This window comes from Colossoma macropomum, unplaced genomic scaffold (genome assembly GCF_904425465.1).
Source record: "Colossoma macropomum unplaced genomic scaffold, Colossoma_macropomum, whole genome shotgun sequence".
Lineage (NCBI taxonomy): Eukaryota > Metazoa > Chordata > Actinopteri > Characiformes > Serrasalmidae > Colossoma > Colossoma macropomum.
Genome location: NW_023495792.1, coordinates 27,745 through 52,293, shown reverse-complemented (window position 1 = coordinate 52,293; position 24,549 = coordinate 27,745). Strand labels below are relative to the sequence as shown.

General features: G+C 36.0%; 2 protein-coding genes across 2 annotated transcripts; both read left to right on the top strand.

The window, feature by feature from the left end:
• Positions 1-9,704: 9,704 nt before the first annotated feature.
• On the top strand, positions 9,705-14,247 carry LOC118803035. Its single transcript, XM_036563529.1, has 6 exons — positions 9,705-9,751; positions 10,258-10,614; positions 10,730-10,771; positions 10,888-11,001; positions 11,204-11,232; positions 14,122-14,247. Exons 1-6 carry the CDS (start codon positions 9,715-9,717, stop codon positions 14,245-14,247), a joined length of 705 nt encoding a protein of 234 aa, XP_036419422.1. The 5' UTR covers positions 9,705-9,714.
• A 2,276-nt stretch (positions 14,248-16,523) lies between these two features.
• On the top strand, positions 16,524-24,160 carry LOC118803034 (H-2 class I histocompatibility antigen, Q9 alpha chain-like). The gene is made up of 7 exons (XM_036563528.1): positions 16,524-16,745; positions 18,232-18,498; positions 18,670-18,945; positions 21,504-21,782; positions 21,915-22,016; positions 22,265-22,297; positions 22,415-24,160. The coding sequence occupies exons 1-7, from the start codon at positions 16,676-16,678 to the stop codon at positions 22,447-22,449; spliced, it is 1,062 nt and encodes a 353-aa protein (XP_036419421.1). The 5' UTR covers positions 16,524-16,675; the 3' UTR covers positions 22,450-24,160.
• Positions 24,161-24,549: the final 389 nt, after the last annotated feature.

Genomic DNA, 24,549 nt, shown 5'->3' with positions numbered 1-24,549 from the left:
AGAGCTAATCTTTTTTTTACACTGTGGTTTGTAACCTACAGAAAGCTGTTTCTGTGCTGCGTACTAAGCTCTGTCTATGTAACCCTAATATAGAACTACATCTTATTTCAGAACACTGATGATGGCTTTATATTTGTAGTTTCAGCTGAATGAGAGAGGATGATGGGGCGGATATGAAGAGATCAGTTAAAGAGCACTTAAATTACACAAACATCAGCAGATAATTCCCTTTTTCCATTAATCACTTATCAGAATTATTACAGTCTTCATCACATCAGTCACATTTTGGGAATCTTGGTGGTAACAGTGCTGGGCTTGACTTGATAAGCTTTTGATTTTGAAAAACCTGTATCTGATTTTTTTTAGGGTTAGTTTTATATTTGAGTTTTTATATTGTGATATTTTCCATGTCTCTGTTTGCTGCTGTTCTGTTGAATTGCACTGTGCTGGTATCTATTCTCCTGCTTTTGGGACAGAAAGTTTTAGTCATGGTGTTGTAATAAACCACTTCATTCCTACTCTGTGATCTCCATAACTACAAACTACGAACAGTTTATTATAAGATATGGTATAAGATTAAACGATTTTCTGTGTCTGGACGTTAAATGCTGGTTTGTTTTATGACACTTGGTTTACTTTTAGTGTAGTTGGGCCTTATATAACCATCCTGAAACTCTTAAACTTATTTCATCTTGCCTTGGGCTGTTTTTTTGGGTTCAAACTATTTAGGCATATTGGGTTACTATGGTTACTGAGGGAAACATGTAAAGGACTGCATCAGTCATTGTCACTGATCAGTTTCCACATTCAGTACTGGCTTCAGTACTCTGCATCATTATTATTAACCAACAGACATCACAGCTCATCAGACCCCACACATTTATTAAGCTAAACCAACCGCAGAGCAACATACAATGTGGAAGAGATTTATGACCAAAACAGCAATATAAAGCTTACGGTTTCAGGATGTTGTATGAGGCTTAGTATTCTGTTTAAACAGCCATGAGTTTTATTACACCCTTCTATAACCTAAGAATAGCTCAACCAGTTTGCCTTGAAGTACCTGTAGTTACTGAATAATAAGCCTTAGTGTGTAATAAGCCTGAGATTTAAAGGGGTTGAAACTGAATTTACTGTACAGTTATCACTGTACACATTAGTTATCACTAATAAAAAGTCATTTGTTTCTTATTCACTTCTTAATTTACATGTTTCTCAGTGGATTTTGAATTTATAAATTGTAAGTGGTCATTTGTTTCACAGATTTTACAAAGTCCCTTAAACTGGATGACTCTGTTCCTCATAACTAGAAACAGAAATAAACTAAACTGTCTTTCACTGATTATGTTTTGATGCTCTTTCCCAGGACATTTGTTGTTGTTGTTGTTGTTGTTGTTAACGTTGTTGTTTGTTAGTTATTAAATTTATTATTTTGATTTCCTCAAATACAGTCAAACAGAAAGAAAGAAATGAACATGGGTGTGTTATAAATAAAGTGGGTGTATTATAGAAACAGACCACTAGAGGGCGATGATGAAAGTCTTGCTATAATATGACATTGGGATGGTGTTTATTCAGCTTGATTGCAAATATCAAAAGTTAAGCTTTACATGTGCTTCCACTGCAAAACAGCAGGGAAGAGGTTGTAATAATGTGTGGGACACACTTCATACTGTCATTACTGCATATTGTTGTTTGTTAGTTTAAGATGTGTTTACATGCTGGCCATGTCTGATTGTGTTCTCTGTGGGTTATTTAATATTATATTAGTGTTTATCGACAGTGGATGTTGTTCAGTGTTATGCAGTGGTCTTTTCTGCTGTGTTGATTAAAAGAGCTTTTTATCTTGAGCAGAAAAATGGCATCCTCTGGTTCTTGTTCTGCACTGACGCTACAATATATTCTAGTTATTTGGTTTACATTTATACAACCAGGAGTTATTTATTTATGAAATTGGTCTTATGCTCTATAGAAATTGCTCCCACCCTTTTGTATTAGCTGAATGCCCTCACCCTAATATGCGTGCCTTAAGTACCCATTATTGTTATTATTTATGCAGGCCACAATATTTTAAAATGAAAAGGTTTTGTGGATGGATTTGCATCTTTAGTTTCCAAATATCTTTTTTTTTTTTTTAATACTTTAATTAGACAGATGCTCCAAACATATTGCATACTTAATAAGGGAATTTCACAGATTTTTCAAAATTTCAGCGTAATTAAAAAGTTAAGATGTAAACAAAGTCGTTCTGAGTAGTTTGGATGTGAAATGCTTCATTCTAGAGAAATGAACCGTGAAACTTACTCAAAATAGCTCACCAACCAAAAACATCCAGCCAGCAGCATCTTATGGGCAGCGTCCTGTGGGCAGTGTCCTGTGACCACTGATGAAGGACTAGAGGATGACCAACACAAACTGTGCAGCAGCAGATGAGCTATCGTCTCTGACTTTACATCTACAAGGTGGACTAACAAGGTAGGAGTGTCTAATAGAGTGGACAGTGAGTGGACACAGTGTTTAAAAACTCCAGCAGCACTGCTGTGTCTGATCCACTCAGACAAGCGCAACACACACTAACACACCACCACCACGTCAGTGTCCCTGCAGTGCTGAGAATGACCCACCACCCAAATAGTACCTGCTCTGTGAGGGTCCATGGGGGTCCTGACCACTGAAGAACAGGGTAAAAGGGGGCTAACAAAGTATCAGAGAAACAGATGGACTACAGTCTGTAACTGTAGAACTACAAAGTGCACCTATATAGTAAGTGGAGCTGATAAAATGGAGAATGAGTGCAGAAACAAGGCAGTTTGAATATTGTAATATCTGTAAAAGCCATTCTTTAATTCCATATACTGGTTTCACTGGTGACCAGACATGCTGGCCTATGCTGTTTTTTGTTCTAGCTCTATTTAACTTTGTTTTTTTTTCCAGAGTGAAATTGTATCAATGTAGAAAATTTTGGTGAAAGACCTTTGTGAAACTTTTTTTATTAATTCACTGTCTTTTCATCACTAAACGGTCATTTTCTGTTTTGTCTCGAGCTTGTTGACGGCTCATTGTTTCACTGCACCTTTCAATGCACTTCTGGCCGTCGGTGTCCACAGATTACAGCATATATTTCAGTGAGAAACTCCAAGGCCAGTTCATTGATCTATGTTTGAATTTATAGTCCAGCCTTGCTTTTGACCACTATATCATTTTTAACTTTCGACTCCTGAATTAGTTTCATATCTGCATTTTGTTTGACTTCAAATGTTGAAAACTAGCCTCTTTTTTAAACTCACTTTTATTGCTATGGAGATGTGTATCTTTTAATTACTTGTGCCCCTACAGTGTAGTATTCAAACTTGAAACTCTATATTCATAACTCAGAAATTCCCCCATCATGTAAAAAGTACAGGGGCTTTTATCTTCTACAGAGGCCTATAAGACAGACGGGTTTGGCCTGTAACTGATTTCCTCAAATAGAGTCAGACAGAAAGAAAGAAATGAACATGGGTGTGTTATAAATAAAGTGGGTGTATTATAGAAACAGACCACTAGAGGGCGATGATGAAAGTCTTGCTATAATATGACATTGGGATGGTGTTTATTCAGCTTGACTACAAATATCAAAAGTTAAGCTTTACATGTGCTTCCACTGCAAAACAGCAGGGAAGAGGTTATAATAATGTGTGGGACACACTTCATACTGTCATTACTGCATATTCATTGAACGGAGAAAATGGAAAAACAGGTATAGTACAGGGTGGCCACCACATGCTAGCACTGAACCCTACTTTCTGGGGTTGGGAGGTGAGAGATTTATGATGAGCACTTGGCAAAGTTAGGGCCTTTATTTTAAGTTACTCACTTGAGAAGTAAACCTAAGAAAGGAACCAAAATAATTCACTGTCATTGTTTTATATTCACATTGTGAGTCAAGCAGGCTCAATAATTGGCTTGAAAACCAAAGTTTCGTTCAGCACACAACCATGACTGCTTTCGTAACTGATTCAAAACAAGTGAACTACATAGATTTTCCATGGTTTTGGGCCAAAACAAACACTTATATCTTGATTTAGATTTCATACATGAAGCCCCCTCTGTGACTATGAAAGACTATGTTAAAGTTAAATGTGAATAAGAACAAGTTTGTCAGGAGATTTGATAGAAATACCAGCTATACTTATCTTGACTCTCTAAGATGATGTCATTTTTGTCATGTAACCCCAGACTCATGTGTATGTTATGAATTACCTTTATTGTTTTATAAATGGATGACATACTTTTAAATCATTAGAACACAAAGATTCGAACTTCCGGCCAAAAACACCCCCCAGGATAGAGTAGATTTTAAACTGTAGTTTATGCTTTTAACCACCAGGTGTCATTAAAATGCATGAACGTGTAATGAACACTTATCCAAAACAGTTTAAAGGAAAGGTTCAGTTCTTCAGAAAGCTCAGCTGCAGGAAGAGCTCTCTTTTTGCACAGGTTTGTACCAGTCGCCCTTGATTACTTAGGTGGCACCTCTGTGACTCCTTCTGGTGGTAGAGTGAGGCTGTGCTGGCTGCCCTCTTACAAGAGCCTTCATTTATAAAGCTGTACACAGATTCCACATTAAAACCTCATGTATGGACAAAAATTATTGCTGTGCCTGCATTTGTTGGATCCTGATGTTTATCCAGCCAGGTTCCAGTAAAAAAGTGGTGGAGCAGGCCCAAACATGTTTCATTAAGGTTTCATTATGTAATCTCACTTAAGATGATATCTCACTGTCTGACTCTGTTCTCTGCCACAGCAGAGATAAATAGGGCCCACTGAGTCTCATACACCACTTGCCAATTATACAGACAGAGCTAAAAGCATTTGGTGGCCTCCAGGGTTTGAATTGAGGTTTTGCCATTCAGTGACTTCACAGTGTAATAACAGTGATAAATTTCACTCCCGAAAAGCTGTGATACGCTTGTTCTGACAGCATGTCCTGTCCCTGGAGATTCACCATCCAGCTGTGACACTGTGTGTTCATCTTCTCCCGAGCCAGTTGTTCCCCCCACAGGGAACGAAGGCCACACTGCCAGGGAGGAGTTGACTCAACCCAAAGTCTTTGATAGCAGCTAATCAGATGTGAGGTGGAATGTGTAATCCTTTTTTTCGGTGATGGTTTAAGGGTGGTAGCTCTGTTTTAAGAGGCAATGCATCTGTATGATTTTTTCTCAGATTGAGTTCAAGTACATGGTTTTAAGTACTTGCCGATACCATACTGAGCTGCCTACTTAGAATTAAGTAGTTGTTAGTTTAAATGAGTGCAATGTCCTTTAAGAGTTAACATGTTAAAATCTAGCTAATTTTAAATTAGCTTTAGCTAGTTATGTGGAGAACAGGTTTTGTTCTAAAAAAGCGCTTCTATACAGCTCTAAGTAAAGAACATTTCATAGTTTTGATCCTATGCCCCTCATCGATCTTCTGAGGCTAATCCTAGGAGCTCATTTGAGGTATGTCTTCTTGGAGTCTTTTGTTTAGCTGTAGTTCAATGTCCTATAAAACCAGACATACACTGTATGACTTTGTGTCTAACTGACATGGCATCAGCAACACTTCACTGTGTAAACAGACTTTTCTTCACTGCCAGCTTGAGTCAGTTGCTTATTAGTACAGTAGCATGCATTTAGGGTTACATCACATGGTATCAGCTGGTATTTCCTGTTAGTATCAGTGAATTTTTATGTGTATGAATAAATTAGTGCTGATACCAATATCAGTATCGATACACCCCTAGTTGTAACAATATCTGTGTCTGTGTGTCATTTAAAAAAAAATGGGCCTCATTTATCAACTGTTCCTAAGAAGAAATTTCTTCCTAAAACTCAATTACACAGTTGTCATGAAAATTCTAACCTTCACCAGTCTTTTCTAGTTCAGGATTTGTTCTTAGGTAAGAACCAAATCTACACACACTCAAGAGCACAAAGGTGAGAACAGTTGTGTGGTTTGAAGGCACGTCATGAATCGGATGTAGACTTTTTCTTAGGACCTTTCTCAAGAACACAAAGAGAAAACTTATTAAGTTACTGGTAAATGAGGCCCATTGGCCTTTTTTCTCCCCTACCTGGACCTTTTTGGTCCTGGATACCACCATGTTCAAGTCTCCAGTCAGTCACAGAGATGCTGACATTAATTCAGGTAAAAATAGATTGTAATTAAAAACTTTTGTGAAAGGTGACTCTGATAAATAAAGTACTGACATTAACAAACAGCTTTAATGTCAGCTAAAATGCTATTTTGTATTAGCCTGATGTGCTAGCATAGTGTACCATCATAGCACATTAAGTAATCTTAGGCAAGGGCTGCTTACTAATGTCAGCTCTGTAAAACTGGCAGGACTTCAGCACTAGACTATTAGCTATTTAACAACTGCTCTGATAAAAGTCAGACTGTAGCATCAAAGTAAGACCAGAACATTAAAAATGTTTATACACAGGAGACAATCAGGGATCAGGCTGCCACTGACTCCCTGCCAGCAATGCAAACTCAAGTGCAAAAAGAAGGGAGAAAAATGTATGATTTTCATGATTATACTAGGATATACAACTTATACTGCATAATCAACAGTAGTGATAATCACTAACGTCTTTCATGAGCATAAAGGTCAAATACAAATGACTGTACAACCTGTGTGTGTTTGTGGGTGGATGTGTGTATTTATACGTGCACATCTTGGTCTGAATGTTTCCAACCGCAAAACTGACCCTCTGTTTTCATCAGCTCGCTGCATCAAAACCACACGGCTGCACTTTAACACCTCTCATTTTCCATTACCAGAGAGGCATGTCAAGCTTGTTTACTGTTGATAGTGTTAAAAAATGCTAAAATAAGACCAGAATTGTTCATACCTTCTATGAAGCAGTGCAGACTAACTTTGGTTAAAAGAACCAAAAATATTACATCACAGTATGATCTGTATGAGGACAGATGTACTTCCTTAACTGCAGACATTCTGCTCTGTGTCCCAAAATCTAAAAATTAGTGTGAAACACTAAGTTCTCTCTACCGAAACACGTTTTCTGCAAGTAAACAAACATATTTAGGTTTTAATGAAAATATATTCAACTGTTCAAAGCTGTGTTTGCTAGTCATGTAGCATTTTTGAGTTCTGCTAAACTTGTCACTATTAGTGCTATAGTTGTTTTGGTAGGGACAAAATGGAACGATCAGTCTTTTAATACATTTTAATAAATACTTTTTAATAAAATAAGCATTAAGGTATAGGGTCACTTAATGCAAAAGGTTTTCAACTCTGACTTAAAACTAATTTGGTAGAATCATCCTTATACACTTGATATTGAGAACAATATTAGATGTGAAGTATTTCTATTAATAATTTACTGTTTGAAAACTAATGGTTGACATCTCACCAGTCACAGTTATCTATAAACTCTCCCTACTGTGTCAAAACTTTTAACAGTTCTCAGTGAAGGTAAATTTGATCTTTAGGATCAGTTAGCATACTAGTTAGCTTTAGTTAGATTAAACAGGACTCGGAAAACTCTCTTTATTTCAAACCTGTATATCTGCTCTGAACATCTAGTAAAGCAAGTTTAATTTGGAATGAAAATGTTTCAGATGTTCACCTCTGCAAGCTTCTAAATATTCCATTGGGCTACTGAACTGTTAACTATGTAGCACCAGACTAGCAACAAACAGATACAGGATTTTGGATTTGCCAAACAGTCAGTTGAATTTGCAGATTATATTTGTAAGTATAAGAATTTTAGGTCTCCCATAAATAGACACAGATTATTACCAAAAATAGTAATGGCCTGAATACTCTCTAACCGTGAGATGACCATAAATAATGATAAAAAAGAATTACCACTTGTTTACCTCCATCTTTAAACAGAAAAAAGTGTGAACATTTGCTTATCACACATGATCTGCAGTGTTTTGATCACAGTTTCACAGCCCTCATCAGTATCTGATCAGAGATCACAAGATTTTCAACCTGTTTTTTACCACACACACTATTCATTGTTCTGTAAACCTTTAGAGGAGGAGCGCATGATGTATTGTTCGAAAATAAATGAAACTGCAAAAAAGTAATATCAAAGTGTCCACCTTGAATATTCAGTGTATTATCAGACCAAATTACCTATAGATATTTCATTTTATAACCCTCGTAAACTGCAGGATTTTTTTATTCAGTAACTATAATGAATAATTCTATTACTATTATGAAACATAAACAATATGAAAGGTTGACTTGTCACACCACAATACATGTTTCCACTGTGCATCAGTTCATTCCAGATGAGCTCGAGCCCAGAGAGATCGGCAGTGTTTCTGGACGTTGTTGATGTATGACTTCCACTATGAATAGTGTCTTAATTTATGGAAGCAGCGATGGATGGTGTCATTGACAACGGTTTGTCAAAGTTTTCTCAAGCCCACAAGGTGATATCCATCACAGAAACATGCTGGATTTTAATGTAGTGCTGTCTGAGAGGTCAAAGGTCACGGGCATTCACTTTCCACCCTTTACACATAGAGATTTCTCCTCATTCCCTCAAGTTGCTTGTTGAGGTGGCATTAGTTTTGAACTGGTTAATTTTTGGCAGATGTGGTTTTGGCAAAGTGGCCTCATCTTTGCTCATAAAGGACTCGGCCTTTCCTGGAAGCTTCTTTTATATCCAAGCATGATTATGTCACCTCTTTAAAATGCTTTCTGAACATTTAACATTGTTTCTAGGCTTACATTACCACTGTCCAAACTTTAGTTGGAACCTGTTGCAGGCCCCAGTGAGAAAGAGTGAATCAGAATGAGTGTGCATTTATAAGAAAATATGAAATTCATAAGATAAAACATTAAATATCTAGTAGACTTTTTTGTGTGAAAACAAATTAAAGTAGATCCAAAAATCAGTGCTTTCTTTTTTATTAGCATTCCAAATACTCAACGTTTAATATCTGGTATTACACTAAATAAAAAAATCAAATGACATGTACAATCAAAGAGAAATATTAAATATTTTGTATTATTTCTAGGTCTAAATTCAAATTTAAGCAAATTTGTGAGGCCTTTGAACAAAAAGGTCAGATTTTTCTGTCTTATCTCTTCCACTAAAGCTCAATGTTCACATAATTCTCACACAAACGTGTGGCTTCCATGCAGCTCAAGTACATGCTGCCACTCTGAAATTCATGAAAATACTACATCATATTATATTGAAAATATCATTTCTAATGAAAATGTGTACAAAATGTGTGACCACCTGCTGTTTTTGTACCCTTTTGCTGCAATAAAAACAGAGTTTTTAACCAGACTCACTCTTCACTTTGCTTTACAAACCAAATGCCTAAAAAATAAATACAATTGTCTGTACAATTTGTTTATATCTCTTCACCCCCTTCACTATACGAGTTCAACAACCTCTTTTGAATAAAACCAGACGAACTAAACACATGATTGCCAAATATTGATGGGCATTCCAGCAAGTCCAGCACTGATGAGGACGCAGTGAACCAAAGAGAAATCTTACTGCGTCTGGCTTCAGATTAATTGAGTATTTGTCCGCTAGATAAATGACTGAGCTGCTTTGTAGCATTTGGGATCAGACTTTTACTTTTGGAGTTTAACTGCTGAAGGTAAAGGCCACGCCTCCTACTCAGAGATAAAGCAGCGTTTGATTCATCAGAGAGACATTTCCTCTTTGTCTCTGGACTGATACAGCGATGGGTCAGTTTGGAATTAAGCCTCTGTTGCTCTTGGGTAAGTACTAATAATCTTACAATACTTATTGCTTTACAAAATTCACAAAGGAGTGTAGAACAGTGTGAGAGACACTTGCTGTGTAGACCACAACAATGCTGTTAAAATACAGCCTAATAGAAATTAAGAGGAATTAATCTCCCCCAGTTATTTGTAACATGATTATTTCTTTCTCTTTTTCTGGTGGTTTCTAGGTTTCTAAATTAATGCCATGTGAAACCTAAAGAAACCTGAGTACTGATCATTCAGAACAGTGCACATTTTAAAAAGATGCTTTCTTTCCTGAATGGTTGCTTTTGTGACATTTACAGAACTATTTTAGAGGCATTTCCAGCAATTCACCATTGTTACTGACAGTAATACAAGATGCTTAACCTTTGATTTAATTTAGTGGAAGGTTAGTCACAAATGTATCTTACTGGATACCTTAAACTAAAATAATAGCTCAAATCTACCACAAATGCATTCAAAGTAATTTTTGATATGTATTATTTCATATGTTTCAGGTGTTCTGTCAGTGTGTTTGAGCTCTCAGGCTGGTTTAACTGTAGAAGCAGAACCTGGTGATGATGTCACTCTCTGGTGCCCACACAGCCTGACCCGATCGGACTATATATTCTGGTATAAACAAGGGAATAGTTCTGTACCAGTTCTTCTTGGCTGCAAACAGTTTATGTCCTCAAGCCAACCAGAAAAGTGTTACTTCTTCACTGAAAATGCCCGAATGGTGATGACTGTGAACACCAAGAACACATCTCTCAGAATAAGCGCAGTGAATCAGTCTGATTCAGGACTCTATTACTGCAGCTTCACACAGCGTGACCACTTGATCTTTAGCAACACAACTCACCTGCAAATCAAAGGTATGTTTCCACAGAGAGAGCAGCTGCTGCTCTATGAAATTCAAATAAAGAATTTTACTGTGTAGTTCATCCTCGAAATGATCAAGGTTTCAAAAAGTAATCTCTCTTTTTTCAGCAAGTCCTGAAACACTTCCTAAGAGCTCAGACGGAGCGGAAGGTTGGCCATTTCTCTCTTCTCTAAAATGCTTTTAACATCATATTTATAGATCATACTCTGTTCTAAACTCAATGTATGATGCGGTTTGAAGGTAATGGCTTTATGTCTTCTCCCAGACTGTGCTTGTTGTGAGGTGTTATTCATGGTGATTCTGGTCTTTGGTGCAGTGACTGTGATTCTGCTCAGTGTCCTGGTCTTCATCATAGTGAAGAACAGAAAAAGAAACAGAGGTGAAATACTGCTATTTATGTATTATATTATTTATACTTAAGTTTTAATGAGATTTATCCAATATGAAAAATATGAGTGCCCAAACTTTTGCATATGACTGCGAAATATTAATGTAAATTCATTGTGTACATGTGTACCTAACCAAGGAAAATCCAGACAAAGAGTGAAACTAACTATGTTTTCTTTGCTGTTGTATTTTAGGCGTTACCACTCAAGCTGAAGAACATGAGGTAAAACTGAAAATACTTTTATGTTTAAAAACAAAGAAGATACAGTGGCCTCTAAAATTAAAGGCTACCTCATTTCATTCAAGCACAAATTGAAACACACTAATTTTGTCATGACCTGGTGCACATTTATAATCTCATTAACTGTTTAGTTTCTTTGTTATAGTATTATTAAAAGTTTTGCTTAATTGCAAATGAAAAGATTCTTATTTATTACTGCATATTGTTGTTCACTACAATCACTGAATTTACTGTTTATTTCTTGTGTGTCTGAGATTTTCTCCTTTGGAGAAGCTAACCACTGTGGCCATACTCATATTTAAAGAAGGTGTCAGAAATTTTGGTGGGCACTGTATATGTAAATATTCAGTTTATATTCTTAAGCCAATATCCATTTTCCACCACACTCACAATTAGCAAATTGCTATAAGTTACATCCATCCCACTTGTGAAGTCCTATGTGCATGTTGTTGTAACAAAAACGTTTATTGCTAAATTAGTATTTTTTTTAGTAGTAAATTATATTTGAATGCAGCAATTATTTATTTCAAGTAATTGTGGACCCTTTTTTATTCATCAGTTTACTATGAATTTTCATGTAAAGGAGCTGGCATTTTCAAATTATGAAAATTGCATTTTCAAAGAACAAACAAAAAAACTAAAAACAATAAAAATAGTACTACAAGGTTTTCCAGCAATGTTTTATTTGTAGTTTTGCATTTCCTCCTAATAGTTATAATGCATACTTACAGCTATACATTTGTTTTCCACTTGAGAAATCACTCTAGCAAACGTGACATATCAATCGATGACTGTCACTGTACAATCTCTGATATTTTTACGAGCATGAGGTACCCAAATTAGAATCTTTGGTTCTTTTGTCTCTTCTAGATGTGCTTCATATGTTCTAAAAGGATATTTGCTTTCAAATTAAATGACTGTACTTTTCTGAAGAAACTCTTCACAGTTTTAGCAAGAGAGGACCCACAGACTGTGTATATTGGCAAAAAAGATGAAAAATTAATGAAGTATATAGAGACTTTTAATCTATTTTTATTTATCTTTGTTTCACTTATCTTATTTTAAGTACAGAAAATGGAACACTATAAAAAAGTAAGTACACTTGTTTTGCTAAAGTATTATATGAAGTTTCATTAATTCAAAGTATTATGGCAGCAAGTTCACTTACTTTTTTAAGGTGAGACACCATTTGTTTTTTGTTTTTTTGTTTTTTACAGTGAATGAAACCTGGTATAAAGTAGATACAAAACACAAATCCTAACTACTTTGAGCCCAAGCTCAAGTAAGGAATGCTCAAAAATCATAATCATATACTTTCATAATTATGTGTATCAAAACTAAACTCATATACTTTCTGTAATATTTAACCCTGTTCCAGTTCCAGTTCCAAAACTTGGGACAGTAATACGATGCAAATTAAAACAGAAAGCTGTGGTCTGTAAATTAACTTTGACCTGTATTTAAATGAAAACAGTATAAAAACAAAACATTTAATGCTTTACCTTTTAAACTCGATTAGCTTTTGTAAATATGCGCTCATTCTGAAAATTGAGACCTGTAATATGTTCCAAAAAAGTTGGAATAGGGTCAGTTTAAGACCAGGAACGTTTATTAAATGTTACAAAAACAAGGATGGATCGAGGCTCGCCACTTTACTAAAGGAATCCATCAGCCATTTAAGAACAGTGGGCTTCATTCTCCAATATCTTCCTGTTTTTTTCTTAAGCGTGTTCTTGAGAAAGGTCCTAGGAAAAAGTCTACGTCAGATTCATGATGAGTTCTTAAAGCGCAGAACCGTTCTCACCTTTGTGCTTTTGAGTGTGTAGATTCTGTTCTTACCTAAGAAAAAATCCCAAATAAGGAAACACTGGTGAATCTCAGAATCTTCGTGAAAACTATGTAACTAGGGTTTATGAAGAAATTTCATCTTAGGAACGGTTGGTGAATGAGGCCCAATGTTCCTCAATTCACGACTGTAAGGATTTTAGGTGTTTCACCCTCTACAGTGCATGACATTATTTAAAGATTCGGAGTATCTGGAGACGTCTCTGTGTGTAAAGGGCAAGACCGAAAACCACAGATGAATGACTTTCAACCCATCAGATAGCGCTGCATTTAAATTCGGCATGTTTCTGTGATGGATATGACCACATGGGCCTGGGCATACTTTGACAAACCCTTGTCAGTAAACATCATTTGTCGCTGCATCCACAAATGCAAGTTTAAGACTGTAAGACAGCAAGGCTTCATAGTAAGAGACTGCAAGTGCTAAGCAGGCCTGCCTGCAGCCCAGACCTGCCCCCCATTGAAAACGTGTGGCACATTATGAAGCACAAAATATGACAATGGGGCCATTGAAAGTTAATTTGTTGAAACATTACATATCTTGATTTTGTACTGTTTTGAATTGAATACAGATCAAAAAGGATTTTCATTGCTGTGTTTTATTTACATTTTACCTACTGTACCATGTTTTTTTCAAAATAGTGTTTGTAGAAACATACATTTAAAAAAAAGACAACAACAACAACAAAACAATGATAAATAAATGCAACATCAGCTTTATTTTCAAGAACAAAGAAATATCCGGAATAGGTTAAAAATGTGGCATATCGCTGTGGTCAGGACAAAACCTCGTATCTCCGAAATGATAACTTTACAGGACAAGGAAAAAACTTACTTCACTTTTAATATAAGTAAATGGAACCAAATGCAATATAAAAGAATCCTTATATCATGAAGGCCTTATGTCATTGTTATGTAAATGACACTTAATAGCAACCTGATAAAAACGCTTTTTCTAAGGAAAAAATCTAGTTTTAACTGGCTCATTACTTTATCATCTCATACTTATCCTCTGTATGATTGCAGGAGCAGGACCGGGACTCTGTGAACTATGCTGCTCTACAGTTCTCCAATAAGAAGAACAAAAAGACAGGAAGACATGCTGACATGAACACAGATCCACATATTGTATACTCTTCTATCAGACAATAACTTGGCAGACAATACCTTTTGTTAGAGTTTTTTTTTGGTAAACAAAAGATATTAGGACTTTTTTCAACTGATGTTGGAGGAAGTACGGTTGATTTTCTAAGTGCAAATAAGTTGGGAACCCTACTGAGAACAAACATGACATTCTTCTCCAAACTTTAGTGCACAATTTCTATGTATTTGTTTAACATATTAGAAAAAATACAACATAACATATAAATTGTGCCATAACCTTGATGTTTTGTTTTTCCCTGATATATTAAGTTAATCACATAAACAGTCATTGTGTATTTGTGCAGTAGTGTGTTTCTGTAGAGGATGTGTTCACTTACTTACACTTAGAAAATCAACAAATACATGGAATTTGACCAGGGGTGCCATAACTTTTGCATATGACAGCATGTATCTTTGCAACATTAGTTCAGGTAGATAACAAAAGCTGTACAGGTGATTGAGGATGTGACATTTGTATTTGGAGTCAGTGCAGTAAAGCAGGTCATCATGAGACTAAAAATCAGAATGAATCAGTCACAGACAGAGACAGTGATGTTGACAATATCTTTACTCTGCAAAGCCATTAAAGAAAATATTCATGTAATGATGCATTTTAATAATATAAATAAATATGCCCACACCTAAACAGAATGTGTGTTACTCAAAACCACAGCAACACTGTGCACCAGTGTTAGTGTGCATACTTATAATCTGCCTGACAGCATTTGAAATGACATGAAAAATGATCATATTACAAACAGAATGCAAATCTGCTGCGCAATGAACAGGTTTACCAGCAGAGGGAGCTGTTCACCATCTTATTGACTATACACGCGTATTGCATGCTGGCAAACCTCCAAAGGTGAGGGCTGGACTGCTGGCTTATTTTGAAACATAATTATAATGCTGATAAAATTAAAATGCATGGACAGATTTGTTTTCATTTTATTTCTTAATCATCTAAAATATGTATAGTTAAACGACTTTGGTCCACATTATAAGATTTCACGCTATCTAAAAGTCAAAAGTCAAGTCATTCATTTTTGTGACTATTGAATTTGCCTCTTATCTGCGCAGATTCTTTCAGTTAAATACTAAGTGCAATCATTTGGTTGCAATATCACATTTTACACAACACTTAGTTCCGGCTACGCAAGCTGATTGGTTGAGAAGCGTTGTAACCGCGCTCTTGTTTCGCCATAACATCACGTTTTTTTCACAAACACTGTATCACTCCACTGTGACGCCGTTGCAGGAGCCTGCAGGAATAGCTACACAACTGGTCTGCTTCAGGACAAAAGGACCTCTTCAGTTACTTCATTTCAAAACTTCAATATTTCGCGTTTTTACATTAAAAATGATAACAAATAAAGAAAATTGAACTAATAAATCTTAATTCAGTAATTAGTTATAGCAGATAATGTCAATGCTTATTAGTTCTTCCAGTATGTAAAAAATGAGTAAACTATGTCTAAATGAGCTCAGAATAAAACATCTGTAATTACTTAAGGAAAAAAAAAAACACCCTGTAAGAAATCACATGCCCTCTGCAGGTGTCTGTAGCTCCTCTGGGCTAGACCAGTGTCAAAGACCAGTGCCATTTAGTCCCCACCAACAGTTCTGGATATGGCTAATAAGGGGTTTAGGCTGTATTTTATCTGATTGTGACATTTAATCAAGTTATTTATTACAGAAGAGACATTTCACAGAGCCTATAGGTCTCCGCCATTAACTTCACTTTGTTCACTTTCAACCTCCTCTCTCATGTTCTCCTCAGCTACTGGTGATGACGTGAATACTAACTTGTCATTGGACAGAATGAGAGAGTTTTTTTCTTTAGTCCTGGCTTCTTCATATGTAACTCACAGCGTGTTAAGCATCAGTCCAGCTGATGATTTTTCAACTGCGTTTCATTATTTATTATAGAGGCGACATTTCACAGAGCCCATGCTTCGTTACAGGGTGAATGGTTCTTCAGATCGATGGAGAATGTGTTGTATATGGTTCTATCCAACAAACTTGGTTCTGCTCTTGTTATAAGTTTGACATTGTAACAGTAACAGAACACTTTTTGATGCTCCATAGAACCACAAACAACACATTGTCCATCAGTTTGAAGAACCATTTCACCATGCAAAGAACCATGTATTACTGTTTCTACACAGAACTATTGCTTTTACTGAAAAGTTGCTTGTCTTCACGTTGCTTACTTTCGATATCAACCTCCTCTGTCGTGTTCTGCTCAGCTACTGTTGACGGCGTGTGTGTGTCCCACATTGTAATTGGTCAGAATGAAACAGAAACAGTTCTCTCTCCAGCTGAACGGACCATGAGCAGCTCGGTGACTCTCATGCTTTACAGACTTTTACTAAAGGAATAAAATAATAAGTGAAGAAACTTTTCTGTTTAGCCGGTGTCGGATGGGAAAGGACACAGAATGAAGCACGGAAACGACATCATGAAGTCTCTGATTTTCCTCGCCTTTACCGTTCAGCTCGCTTCACCAGGTGAGCTCGATGTCCGTCTTTAACGATCATTACACAGCAACCGTTTACTTCAATATTCAGAAAGCTTGTATCGCATTTTGCTGTGTCTGTACACGGTTTACTGTTTCGTGTTTTCTTTCATTTTAATTTTCCATTTGGAAAGAAAATCGCAAGATGAAGTTCAGTTTATGATCGGTTATGTTTGCTTGAATTAATTGGCTTTGCTTGAAGAAGTTTTGTCTCATAAATGAATTAGCCTTGTAGTCCTTACTTAGTAGTTATTTTATGATCTTAAACCTCCCATGTTATAAAAAAAAAAATAATTAAATAAGTAAAATAATTATAACGTTTCCGTTCTCTAGGAGCCTGTTAAATCCATTTGGTTAGTTTTTTTTCATCTGCAGTAACAAGCTTAAGAAGATGTACCATTTTTTTATTTTTATTTTGTAACCCATAAAAACAAGATAATAAACTACATAGCACCTTCCTTATGAACCAAAATAGATGAAAGGTCAGTTTCAGTTTGACAACAGGGTTTACCCAGAGACTGATGATGTGCTTTTGCTCCAGCTGTCAGGAGTAGATAAAGTACAACAGTTCTGTGTTTGAATAAAAGTAAAGGCTTTCTATCTATATTTGAAAGGTTGTTTCTAAAATGCTGTATATTCATATTCATTTTAGACATAACGACTTTTTATAAATAACAACTGACGTTAATGCTGTTAAAACACTTTTGTATTTCTCTAATAAGTGGTATTAATCATAACACTGATATTTATTGCATGTGTAAAGAAAACTCCCAACAACAAATGTATTTAAAAAAAGAAAGACAATTTTCGAAAACTACAAAAGTAACTTATTGCTTACATGTCAACAATAAAAGCACTTTGAGTTCTTGTATAATAAAAGCTGCGGACACATAGGTTTCTTTGTTAAAAATGACTGATCAAAATAATATTACACAGTCTAACTCAGAGTACTTGTACTTTTGATACTTAAGTACAGTCAGAAGTGAGTTTGTTTGTAGTTTTACCCAAGTAGAAATGTGGATGGAATATGCTACTTGTATTTTTGTGTAATTAAAATTTTACCTAGAATATTTGAAGTGTTTAAAAACCACTTTCATTATTTTTTTTCATAAGATCAGTCCTTTGATTTACACATACATGAAACATCAGGTCTGTGTTATGATTAAAACCACTTTTATTAGAAGAATAAAAATGTATTCTTTAACAAAGTGTGTAATATGTCAACAGTTATTCTTTTCACAACTCTTTATATCCAAAATTGGGACAAATAGATATACAACATTTTGGTATGAAACTCATTTTTACTTTTAGTCAAGTACAGAAGTATTGTACTCTGTCCACTCCTGACTAATAGCTGTTCAGTTCAGTTCAGTTAAATTTTTTATTTGAACGAACTTGGTATGCATCATTGTGTGACCTGTCACATAGACTGTGTGGTTATCTTTGTCAAATTAAACGATTGTTTTTTTTTTCTTTAGCCACACACTCTCTGCAGTACTTCTATACTGGAGTGACACCAGGCATCAGTTTCCCAGAGTTCACTCTGGTTGGTCTGGTGGATGGAGAGCAGTTTATGTACTATGACAGTGACATCAGGAAGATGATCCCAAAGACAGAGTGGATCAAAAGCGCTAAGGATGATGAGCCAGATTACTGGTTCAGAAACACTCAGCGTGCACAGGGCAACCAGGAGGACTTCAAAGTCAGTTTGGATATAGCAATGGAGCGCTACAATCACACTAAAGGTGAGAATAAGTTTTTAATTATTAAATGGTAGAGTTCTTGATGTATTTGAATATCACAATCCCAGCATACCATGGGGGGATTGGAGTTGGGATCAGAGAGCTGTGGATAGTACAGAGGCTGATGTGGTAGTACTGTATGTAGTGAGTATGTGCTCATGGTTATGTCTGCAGGGGTTCACACAGTGCAGTGGATGTACGGCTGTGAGCTACATGATGACGGAACCAAGAGAGGATATGACATGTATGCTTATGATGGAGAAGACTTCCTTTTTGTGGATCTGAACACTCTCACCTGGACGGCACCTAATCCTAAAGCTTTTATTACCAAACAGAAATTGGATGCTACTGGATGGGAGGCTAATTATGCAAAGAACTACCTTCTGAATGAATGTATCGAGTGGTTAAAGAAGTACATGGAATATGGCAGATCCACTCTGGAGAGGAAAGGTACAGTGATCTGATCTGTTACTGTAACTGTTCACTCTCACTGTTTCACCCTCATCACTGAAAACCTGCTGATCATTTACTCACTGATTACTCACCAGAACATGGAGGAGAAACTTCCATCCACTCAACACTGAGGCCCTGCGTTTACATCCACTGAATATTTAGCACTGCAGGTGCTGTCAATATGTTTTCATTGTTTTGCTTTTTTTGTTTAAAATGAATAACAATTACTTATTTAGTTAATTGAATGCCTCCCTCCAAGGATCATACTTCCTTGTTCACTGACGTGTGATTAGATAGATAGATAGATAGATAGATAGATAGATAGATAAGCAAGCAAGCATGCTAATGTATAGCTGAAAATGTCAGTGGTAGAGTTAAGCAGAAATCAGGTTTGATAAAACAATAAAATAAAACTGCAAAACATATAGGAAATTCTTAAGTTAACTTAATTCTTAAGAAATTAAAAGCATTAACTGGAATTGGCAGTGGTGCAAAAACGATGTAATTCCTAATTCTTCATTTAGCTCTCCTATCATTGAGAAAGTCATTCAGAAAATCTGCGTCTGACATTGAAAGCACATGTACGGCCTCATCTGCTGTAAAATCTAAGAAATGTTTATGCTGGGCTGTTTTAGGTTCGGGTACACACTTGAAAAGGATGGTTCTTCAAAGGTTCTTTAGCAAAGAAATTGATTCTATATAGAACCATGAACACTCAAAGAACCCTTTATATGCTTAAATGGTTCTTTGCATGGTGAACTCTTTCTTCAGACTGATGGAGAATGTGTTGTAGATAGTTCTGTATGTCACATTTTTGAAAAAGGTTCTATATACCACCAAAAAGGGTACTACTACAGTTACATGCTTGACATCATAACAGAAGAAATCTTTTTGGTGTTATAGAACCCATTCCAAAATATAGAACCATCTTCAGCACATTCTCCATCAATCTGAAGAACCTTTTCATGATGTAGAGAACCCTTTAATCATGCAAAGAATTCTTTGAGTGTTCATGGTTCTATATAGAATCACCTTTTTTACTAAAGAACTTTTGAAGATCTTTTTTAAGCGTGTAGGTACAAGGACATTAATGTAGAAAAGCCTGAATGTGGATGGAGTGGTGGGTTTTCTGGAGCACAGCAGAGGTTTGCTGTTAGTGCTGCAGAAGCTGTGTTTCTTCTCGTGATGTTTGGCGCAGAATAAAATTATAGCAAATTAAAAATAAAGCTGTGTTATGGACTGTAACCTCAAGTCATCTCTCCCGAGAACCCTGAACATTACAGTATTTTGCAGTTTGCTTTTATTCAGAGGCAGCATGTGTGAATCAGGCGTTAGAAAGACGGTGGAGCCTTCAGTCCGACAGCTGCAGCTGCCCAGCACAACACCAAAAATAAACACTCTGTGGTTTAATTCCTGCTCTGTGTTTAAATGGTGAATAAATGGCGTTTGGTGAAGTTACTCACAGTGAGCCTGATGACCATGACTGACAAAACAATCCCGCCCAGACCCCTAGTTTCATTCACTAGGGGATCTGGGTTGTTGCCCTACCTTGTTATCACATAGGAAAAAAACAAAAAACAAAGAAAAAAAATCATTACCATACTTGACTAAAATAACTATTTTACTAAATAGATAATTTTTTGTTAATACGTTTCAACAACTCTGGGGGGACAACTTTGAAAAAAGAACCCTGATTTATACATCATAATTACATAATGCATATTTAGGGTTTCTGTCCGTATTTCTGGGCACCAGTCAATCAATATACTTCTCACATTTGCCAATTGGCCCTATACTGCTTTTTCAACAATTGGCCACATATTTTCCTCTCTAGAGCATCAAGCTTATATTATGAAAAAAAAATAAATAAAAAAAGACCTTGAGTTTTAGATTTAGAGTTCCGGATTTTTCCACCTAAAGAGTTTACCATCAGTTTGAAGTTGCTGAAACTGTTTTTTTCCTAAACATGTATCACGTTAAGTGTTTTATGAAGTAACCTAAAGCACTTCATTAAAGGTCACCAATAGTTAAATGGTTAAATTGGCCAAATATTTTTTGGAGCCACTGTAAGTAAAGCTTTTACTACACCAATAAGCATAATTGGTATGGCAATAAACAGCAATGGGCTGTCATTTTCTGTAAAATATCAGCAATAAATTAATCTCTTAATACGTAGGGCATGGTGTACCAATACCATTACTTTGATACTCATTGATGAACTTTTTACCTTTCAAATGGAAAGTAGGTGTGGCTTAAATCAGACATGAGTATGAGGTGCTAGAGGGTATATTTACAGACTGACTGACCACAGACTAATCAAGGAGCACTGATGTTTACCTGTATAGATTTTAGAACAAGCAGGCTTATTGGCTCACTGATGCTGATAAGACTGACAAATTAAAGGTTCAATGACATTGACAGTAGTACTGAAATATTTGTCTGGTTCCATTAAAGTATTAAATTTTGATTCCCAGCCTTTTATTTACATTTACATTCTCTCTCTCTCTCTCTCTCTCTCTCTCTCTCTCTCTCTCTCTCTCTCTCTCTCTCTCCAGTCTCTCCTGAGGCGTTTCTGTTCCAGAAGAACTCTTCTTCTCCAGTGGTGTGTCATGCTACAGGTTTCTTCCCCAAAGCAGTGATGATCTCCTGGCAGAAGAACGGAGAGGATCTGCATGAGGACGTGGAGCTCAGAGAGACGCTACCCAACCAGGATGGAACCTTCCAGAAGAGGAGCGTTCTGACTGTCTCACCTGAGGAGCTGAAGGAGAATCAGTACAGCTGTGTCGTTCATCACAGCAGTCTGAAAGAGGAGTTGGTTTTGCCATTCAAGACAGGTGGGACCTTCTAGTACTGAAGGAAAAAGCTGTGCATGTTTATTTTCTAAATTATTTTATTTATTTATTGTTTTCAAGAAGCTAAAAATAACTAAAGAAAGTGTCTCCTAATGTAACGCTCTGGTGTTTCAGGTGGAGGGTCAGTTGGTATCATCACTGGTGCAGTTGTGGCTGTTCTGCTCCTCGTCCTTATTGGATGTGTTGGAGTTTTCATTTGGAAGAAGAAGCAGTCTGGTAAGAGAGGAGGGAGGCAAATGTTCAGTTTTTTAAAGAAATGAAGATTTTTAAAATATATAGATACATTTTACACATAAAGACTAGATTTAAATCTGATATTAAGGATCCTAATCTAAATGTTAATTGAAGAGAACTAATATTTATCACATTTATAATTTATTCTTAGTGAGAATGTTTGTTATGAAGTAGATCAATTACCATACACACATCTTACTATAATTCCATGTCCATCATCCATCTTTCAGGCTTCAAACCGGTTTCAGGAAACCCCAATGCACGTAAGTGTTTCTTTGTTATTTATGTTGCATTCAAAAAAAATGATTTTTTTTTTTATTTGTAATGGTTTGTCCACTTTTTGTTGTTGCTATTTAAAAAAATGTTTTAATGTTTTACAGCCTCTGAAGGAGATTCATCCTCCAACAACTCATGAACTTCCCATTGTGGAAGTTTTGGTGATAATAGTAATGTGCTTGATATTTTTTATTTCTTTTCTTCTTGTCTTTCTGTAACTTCCTACTGCATGTTTACCTCTGATCCTGCAGAACAGTAAGACACACAGTGAAAAAGAGGAGCATGTATTTGTTTGCAGTCCTTGACAATTGTCAGTTACTCACAAAATAATTTCCAACTCTTTGTGTTGTGATGGAGTGCAAAAATTATAACACAGTGAAAGCGAGAGCCGTTGCTTCCCATTATTTAGTGAGGTGCATGAGATTTTGCAGCAGTTGCAGGCAATTCGGACCCAAAATGATGAAGCGATAGTATAATCTATAATAATCTAATATATATGTAATATAATCTGTCCATCTACATTATGATGTTTTTTATGGATGACTATTGTTTTGATATTGAATGACTACTTGTTCAACCCACTGAAGTAAGTCGAAAACTGCTAAGATATGTTATAGTAAATTTTGCATACTTATTTCAGCAAATAGATTCCACCTCCATAGACACTAAACAACCTCAAATACCACAAAGAGTCAGTGGTAGCCCAGTACTCTCCATCAGCTGACTTCAGTCAGAAATGTTCTCCTGGTGATGAGGACATATTTTGACATATAAAATCGGGGAGCTGTCCCTTTAATTATGTTTCAGTGGAACCAAAAGTAAAAATTAGCACAAAAAAGGTAATTTTTGCGTTTTAAAAAATAGCTCCAACATATCTTACTTTATCTGCTGAAGTGCCTGTCCAGACAATTTCCCTCAGTTAAGGTTTAGTGCTAATTCCTATGATCATGTCCAGCTTGGACAGAGGAAGATCCCTTTCCAATACAGTCATATGCACATGTTTGGGCACACATGGTCAAATTTGATGTTTTATTGATGTTCTAAGTAAAAATAAGTGACACATCCTCTACAGAGAACACAAATGTGTCATTTCTTTCACGTTAGTGCACAATTTCTGTTTATTTGCTGAGTTTAACCTACTGGAAAACCTTTGCACAGGCCACACATTTTTTCCCAAAATATGTTAAAATGAGCAAATAAACAATAATTGTGTATTAAAATGTGCAGAAGTGTGTAACCTCAAATTAACAAAATATGGAATTTGACTAGGGCCACACAAATTTATGCATACGACTGTGACCTCTAAACTCTGGAATAGTGTTCAGAGAGTATTGGATTGTAAGCTGAATAGGGTTTTTTTAGTCCTAAGAACTAAAAATATATTTCAGGCTATTATATGTCTAGTGCAGGGGCTCTTAACTTGGAGGTTGCAACTCCCTCAGGGGTTCTGAGATGTTTTCAGGTAGTGGGGTTGCAAAAGAGGTGCGTTAAAAATATATATGGCTTATAAAACACAGAGAAAATAATTTTGATGTGTAACTTGCAAAAAAAAAAGGCACTTGAATGGGAAAGAGTGCGAAAATGCAAAAAATAAATGTGAAGCTAAATAATTTTAACCCTAAAAAAGGGGTGCACTCTGAAAAAGGTTAAGAACCTCTGGCCTAGTGTAGTGGCTATATTCTATTTCTTGACTTATTGTTTGTAATTTGCTGCAAATTGCTGTTATAAAATGCTGTGAGATTCTGTGATTCTGACTTATTTTTCCAACATATTTTCCAGTCCAGATTTTGTAAAATGATGTATAAATAAAAATGTATCATTTTTATTATAATTAAATTCTGTTTTCATAATGTATGGTTTGTTTCTTTAACCCATGAGTGGCCAGCACCAACTGATGGGTCCAAAGTTTTGTAACGCATTTCTATAATTTAAGAATAACTCCGTTTACAGTGTAGTCTTTGTATTTACTGAATAATAAGTCTTGGTATGCAGCAAGGCTGGGATTTTAAGGAGTGGCAAGAATCTGCCTTATTTTTTTTTTTACATTATCATTAATGCATTTGGCTGGCGATCTTATCCAGAGTGACTAACAATTTAATCATGCCAGAGAGGTGGGTGAACCAGACCCTTGGTTTATATTTATGGGCTCAACACTCTTAGTAACCGTAGATCGTGTCACACCTTTTACTGGGAAAAATCAAGGGTCAGTTGCTTGTTTTCCAGCCGGTAAGGTCTTGTG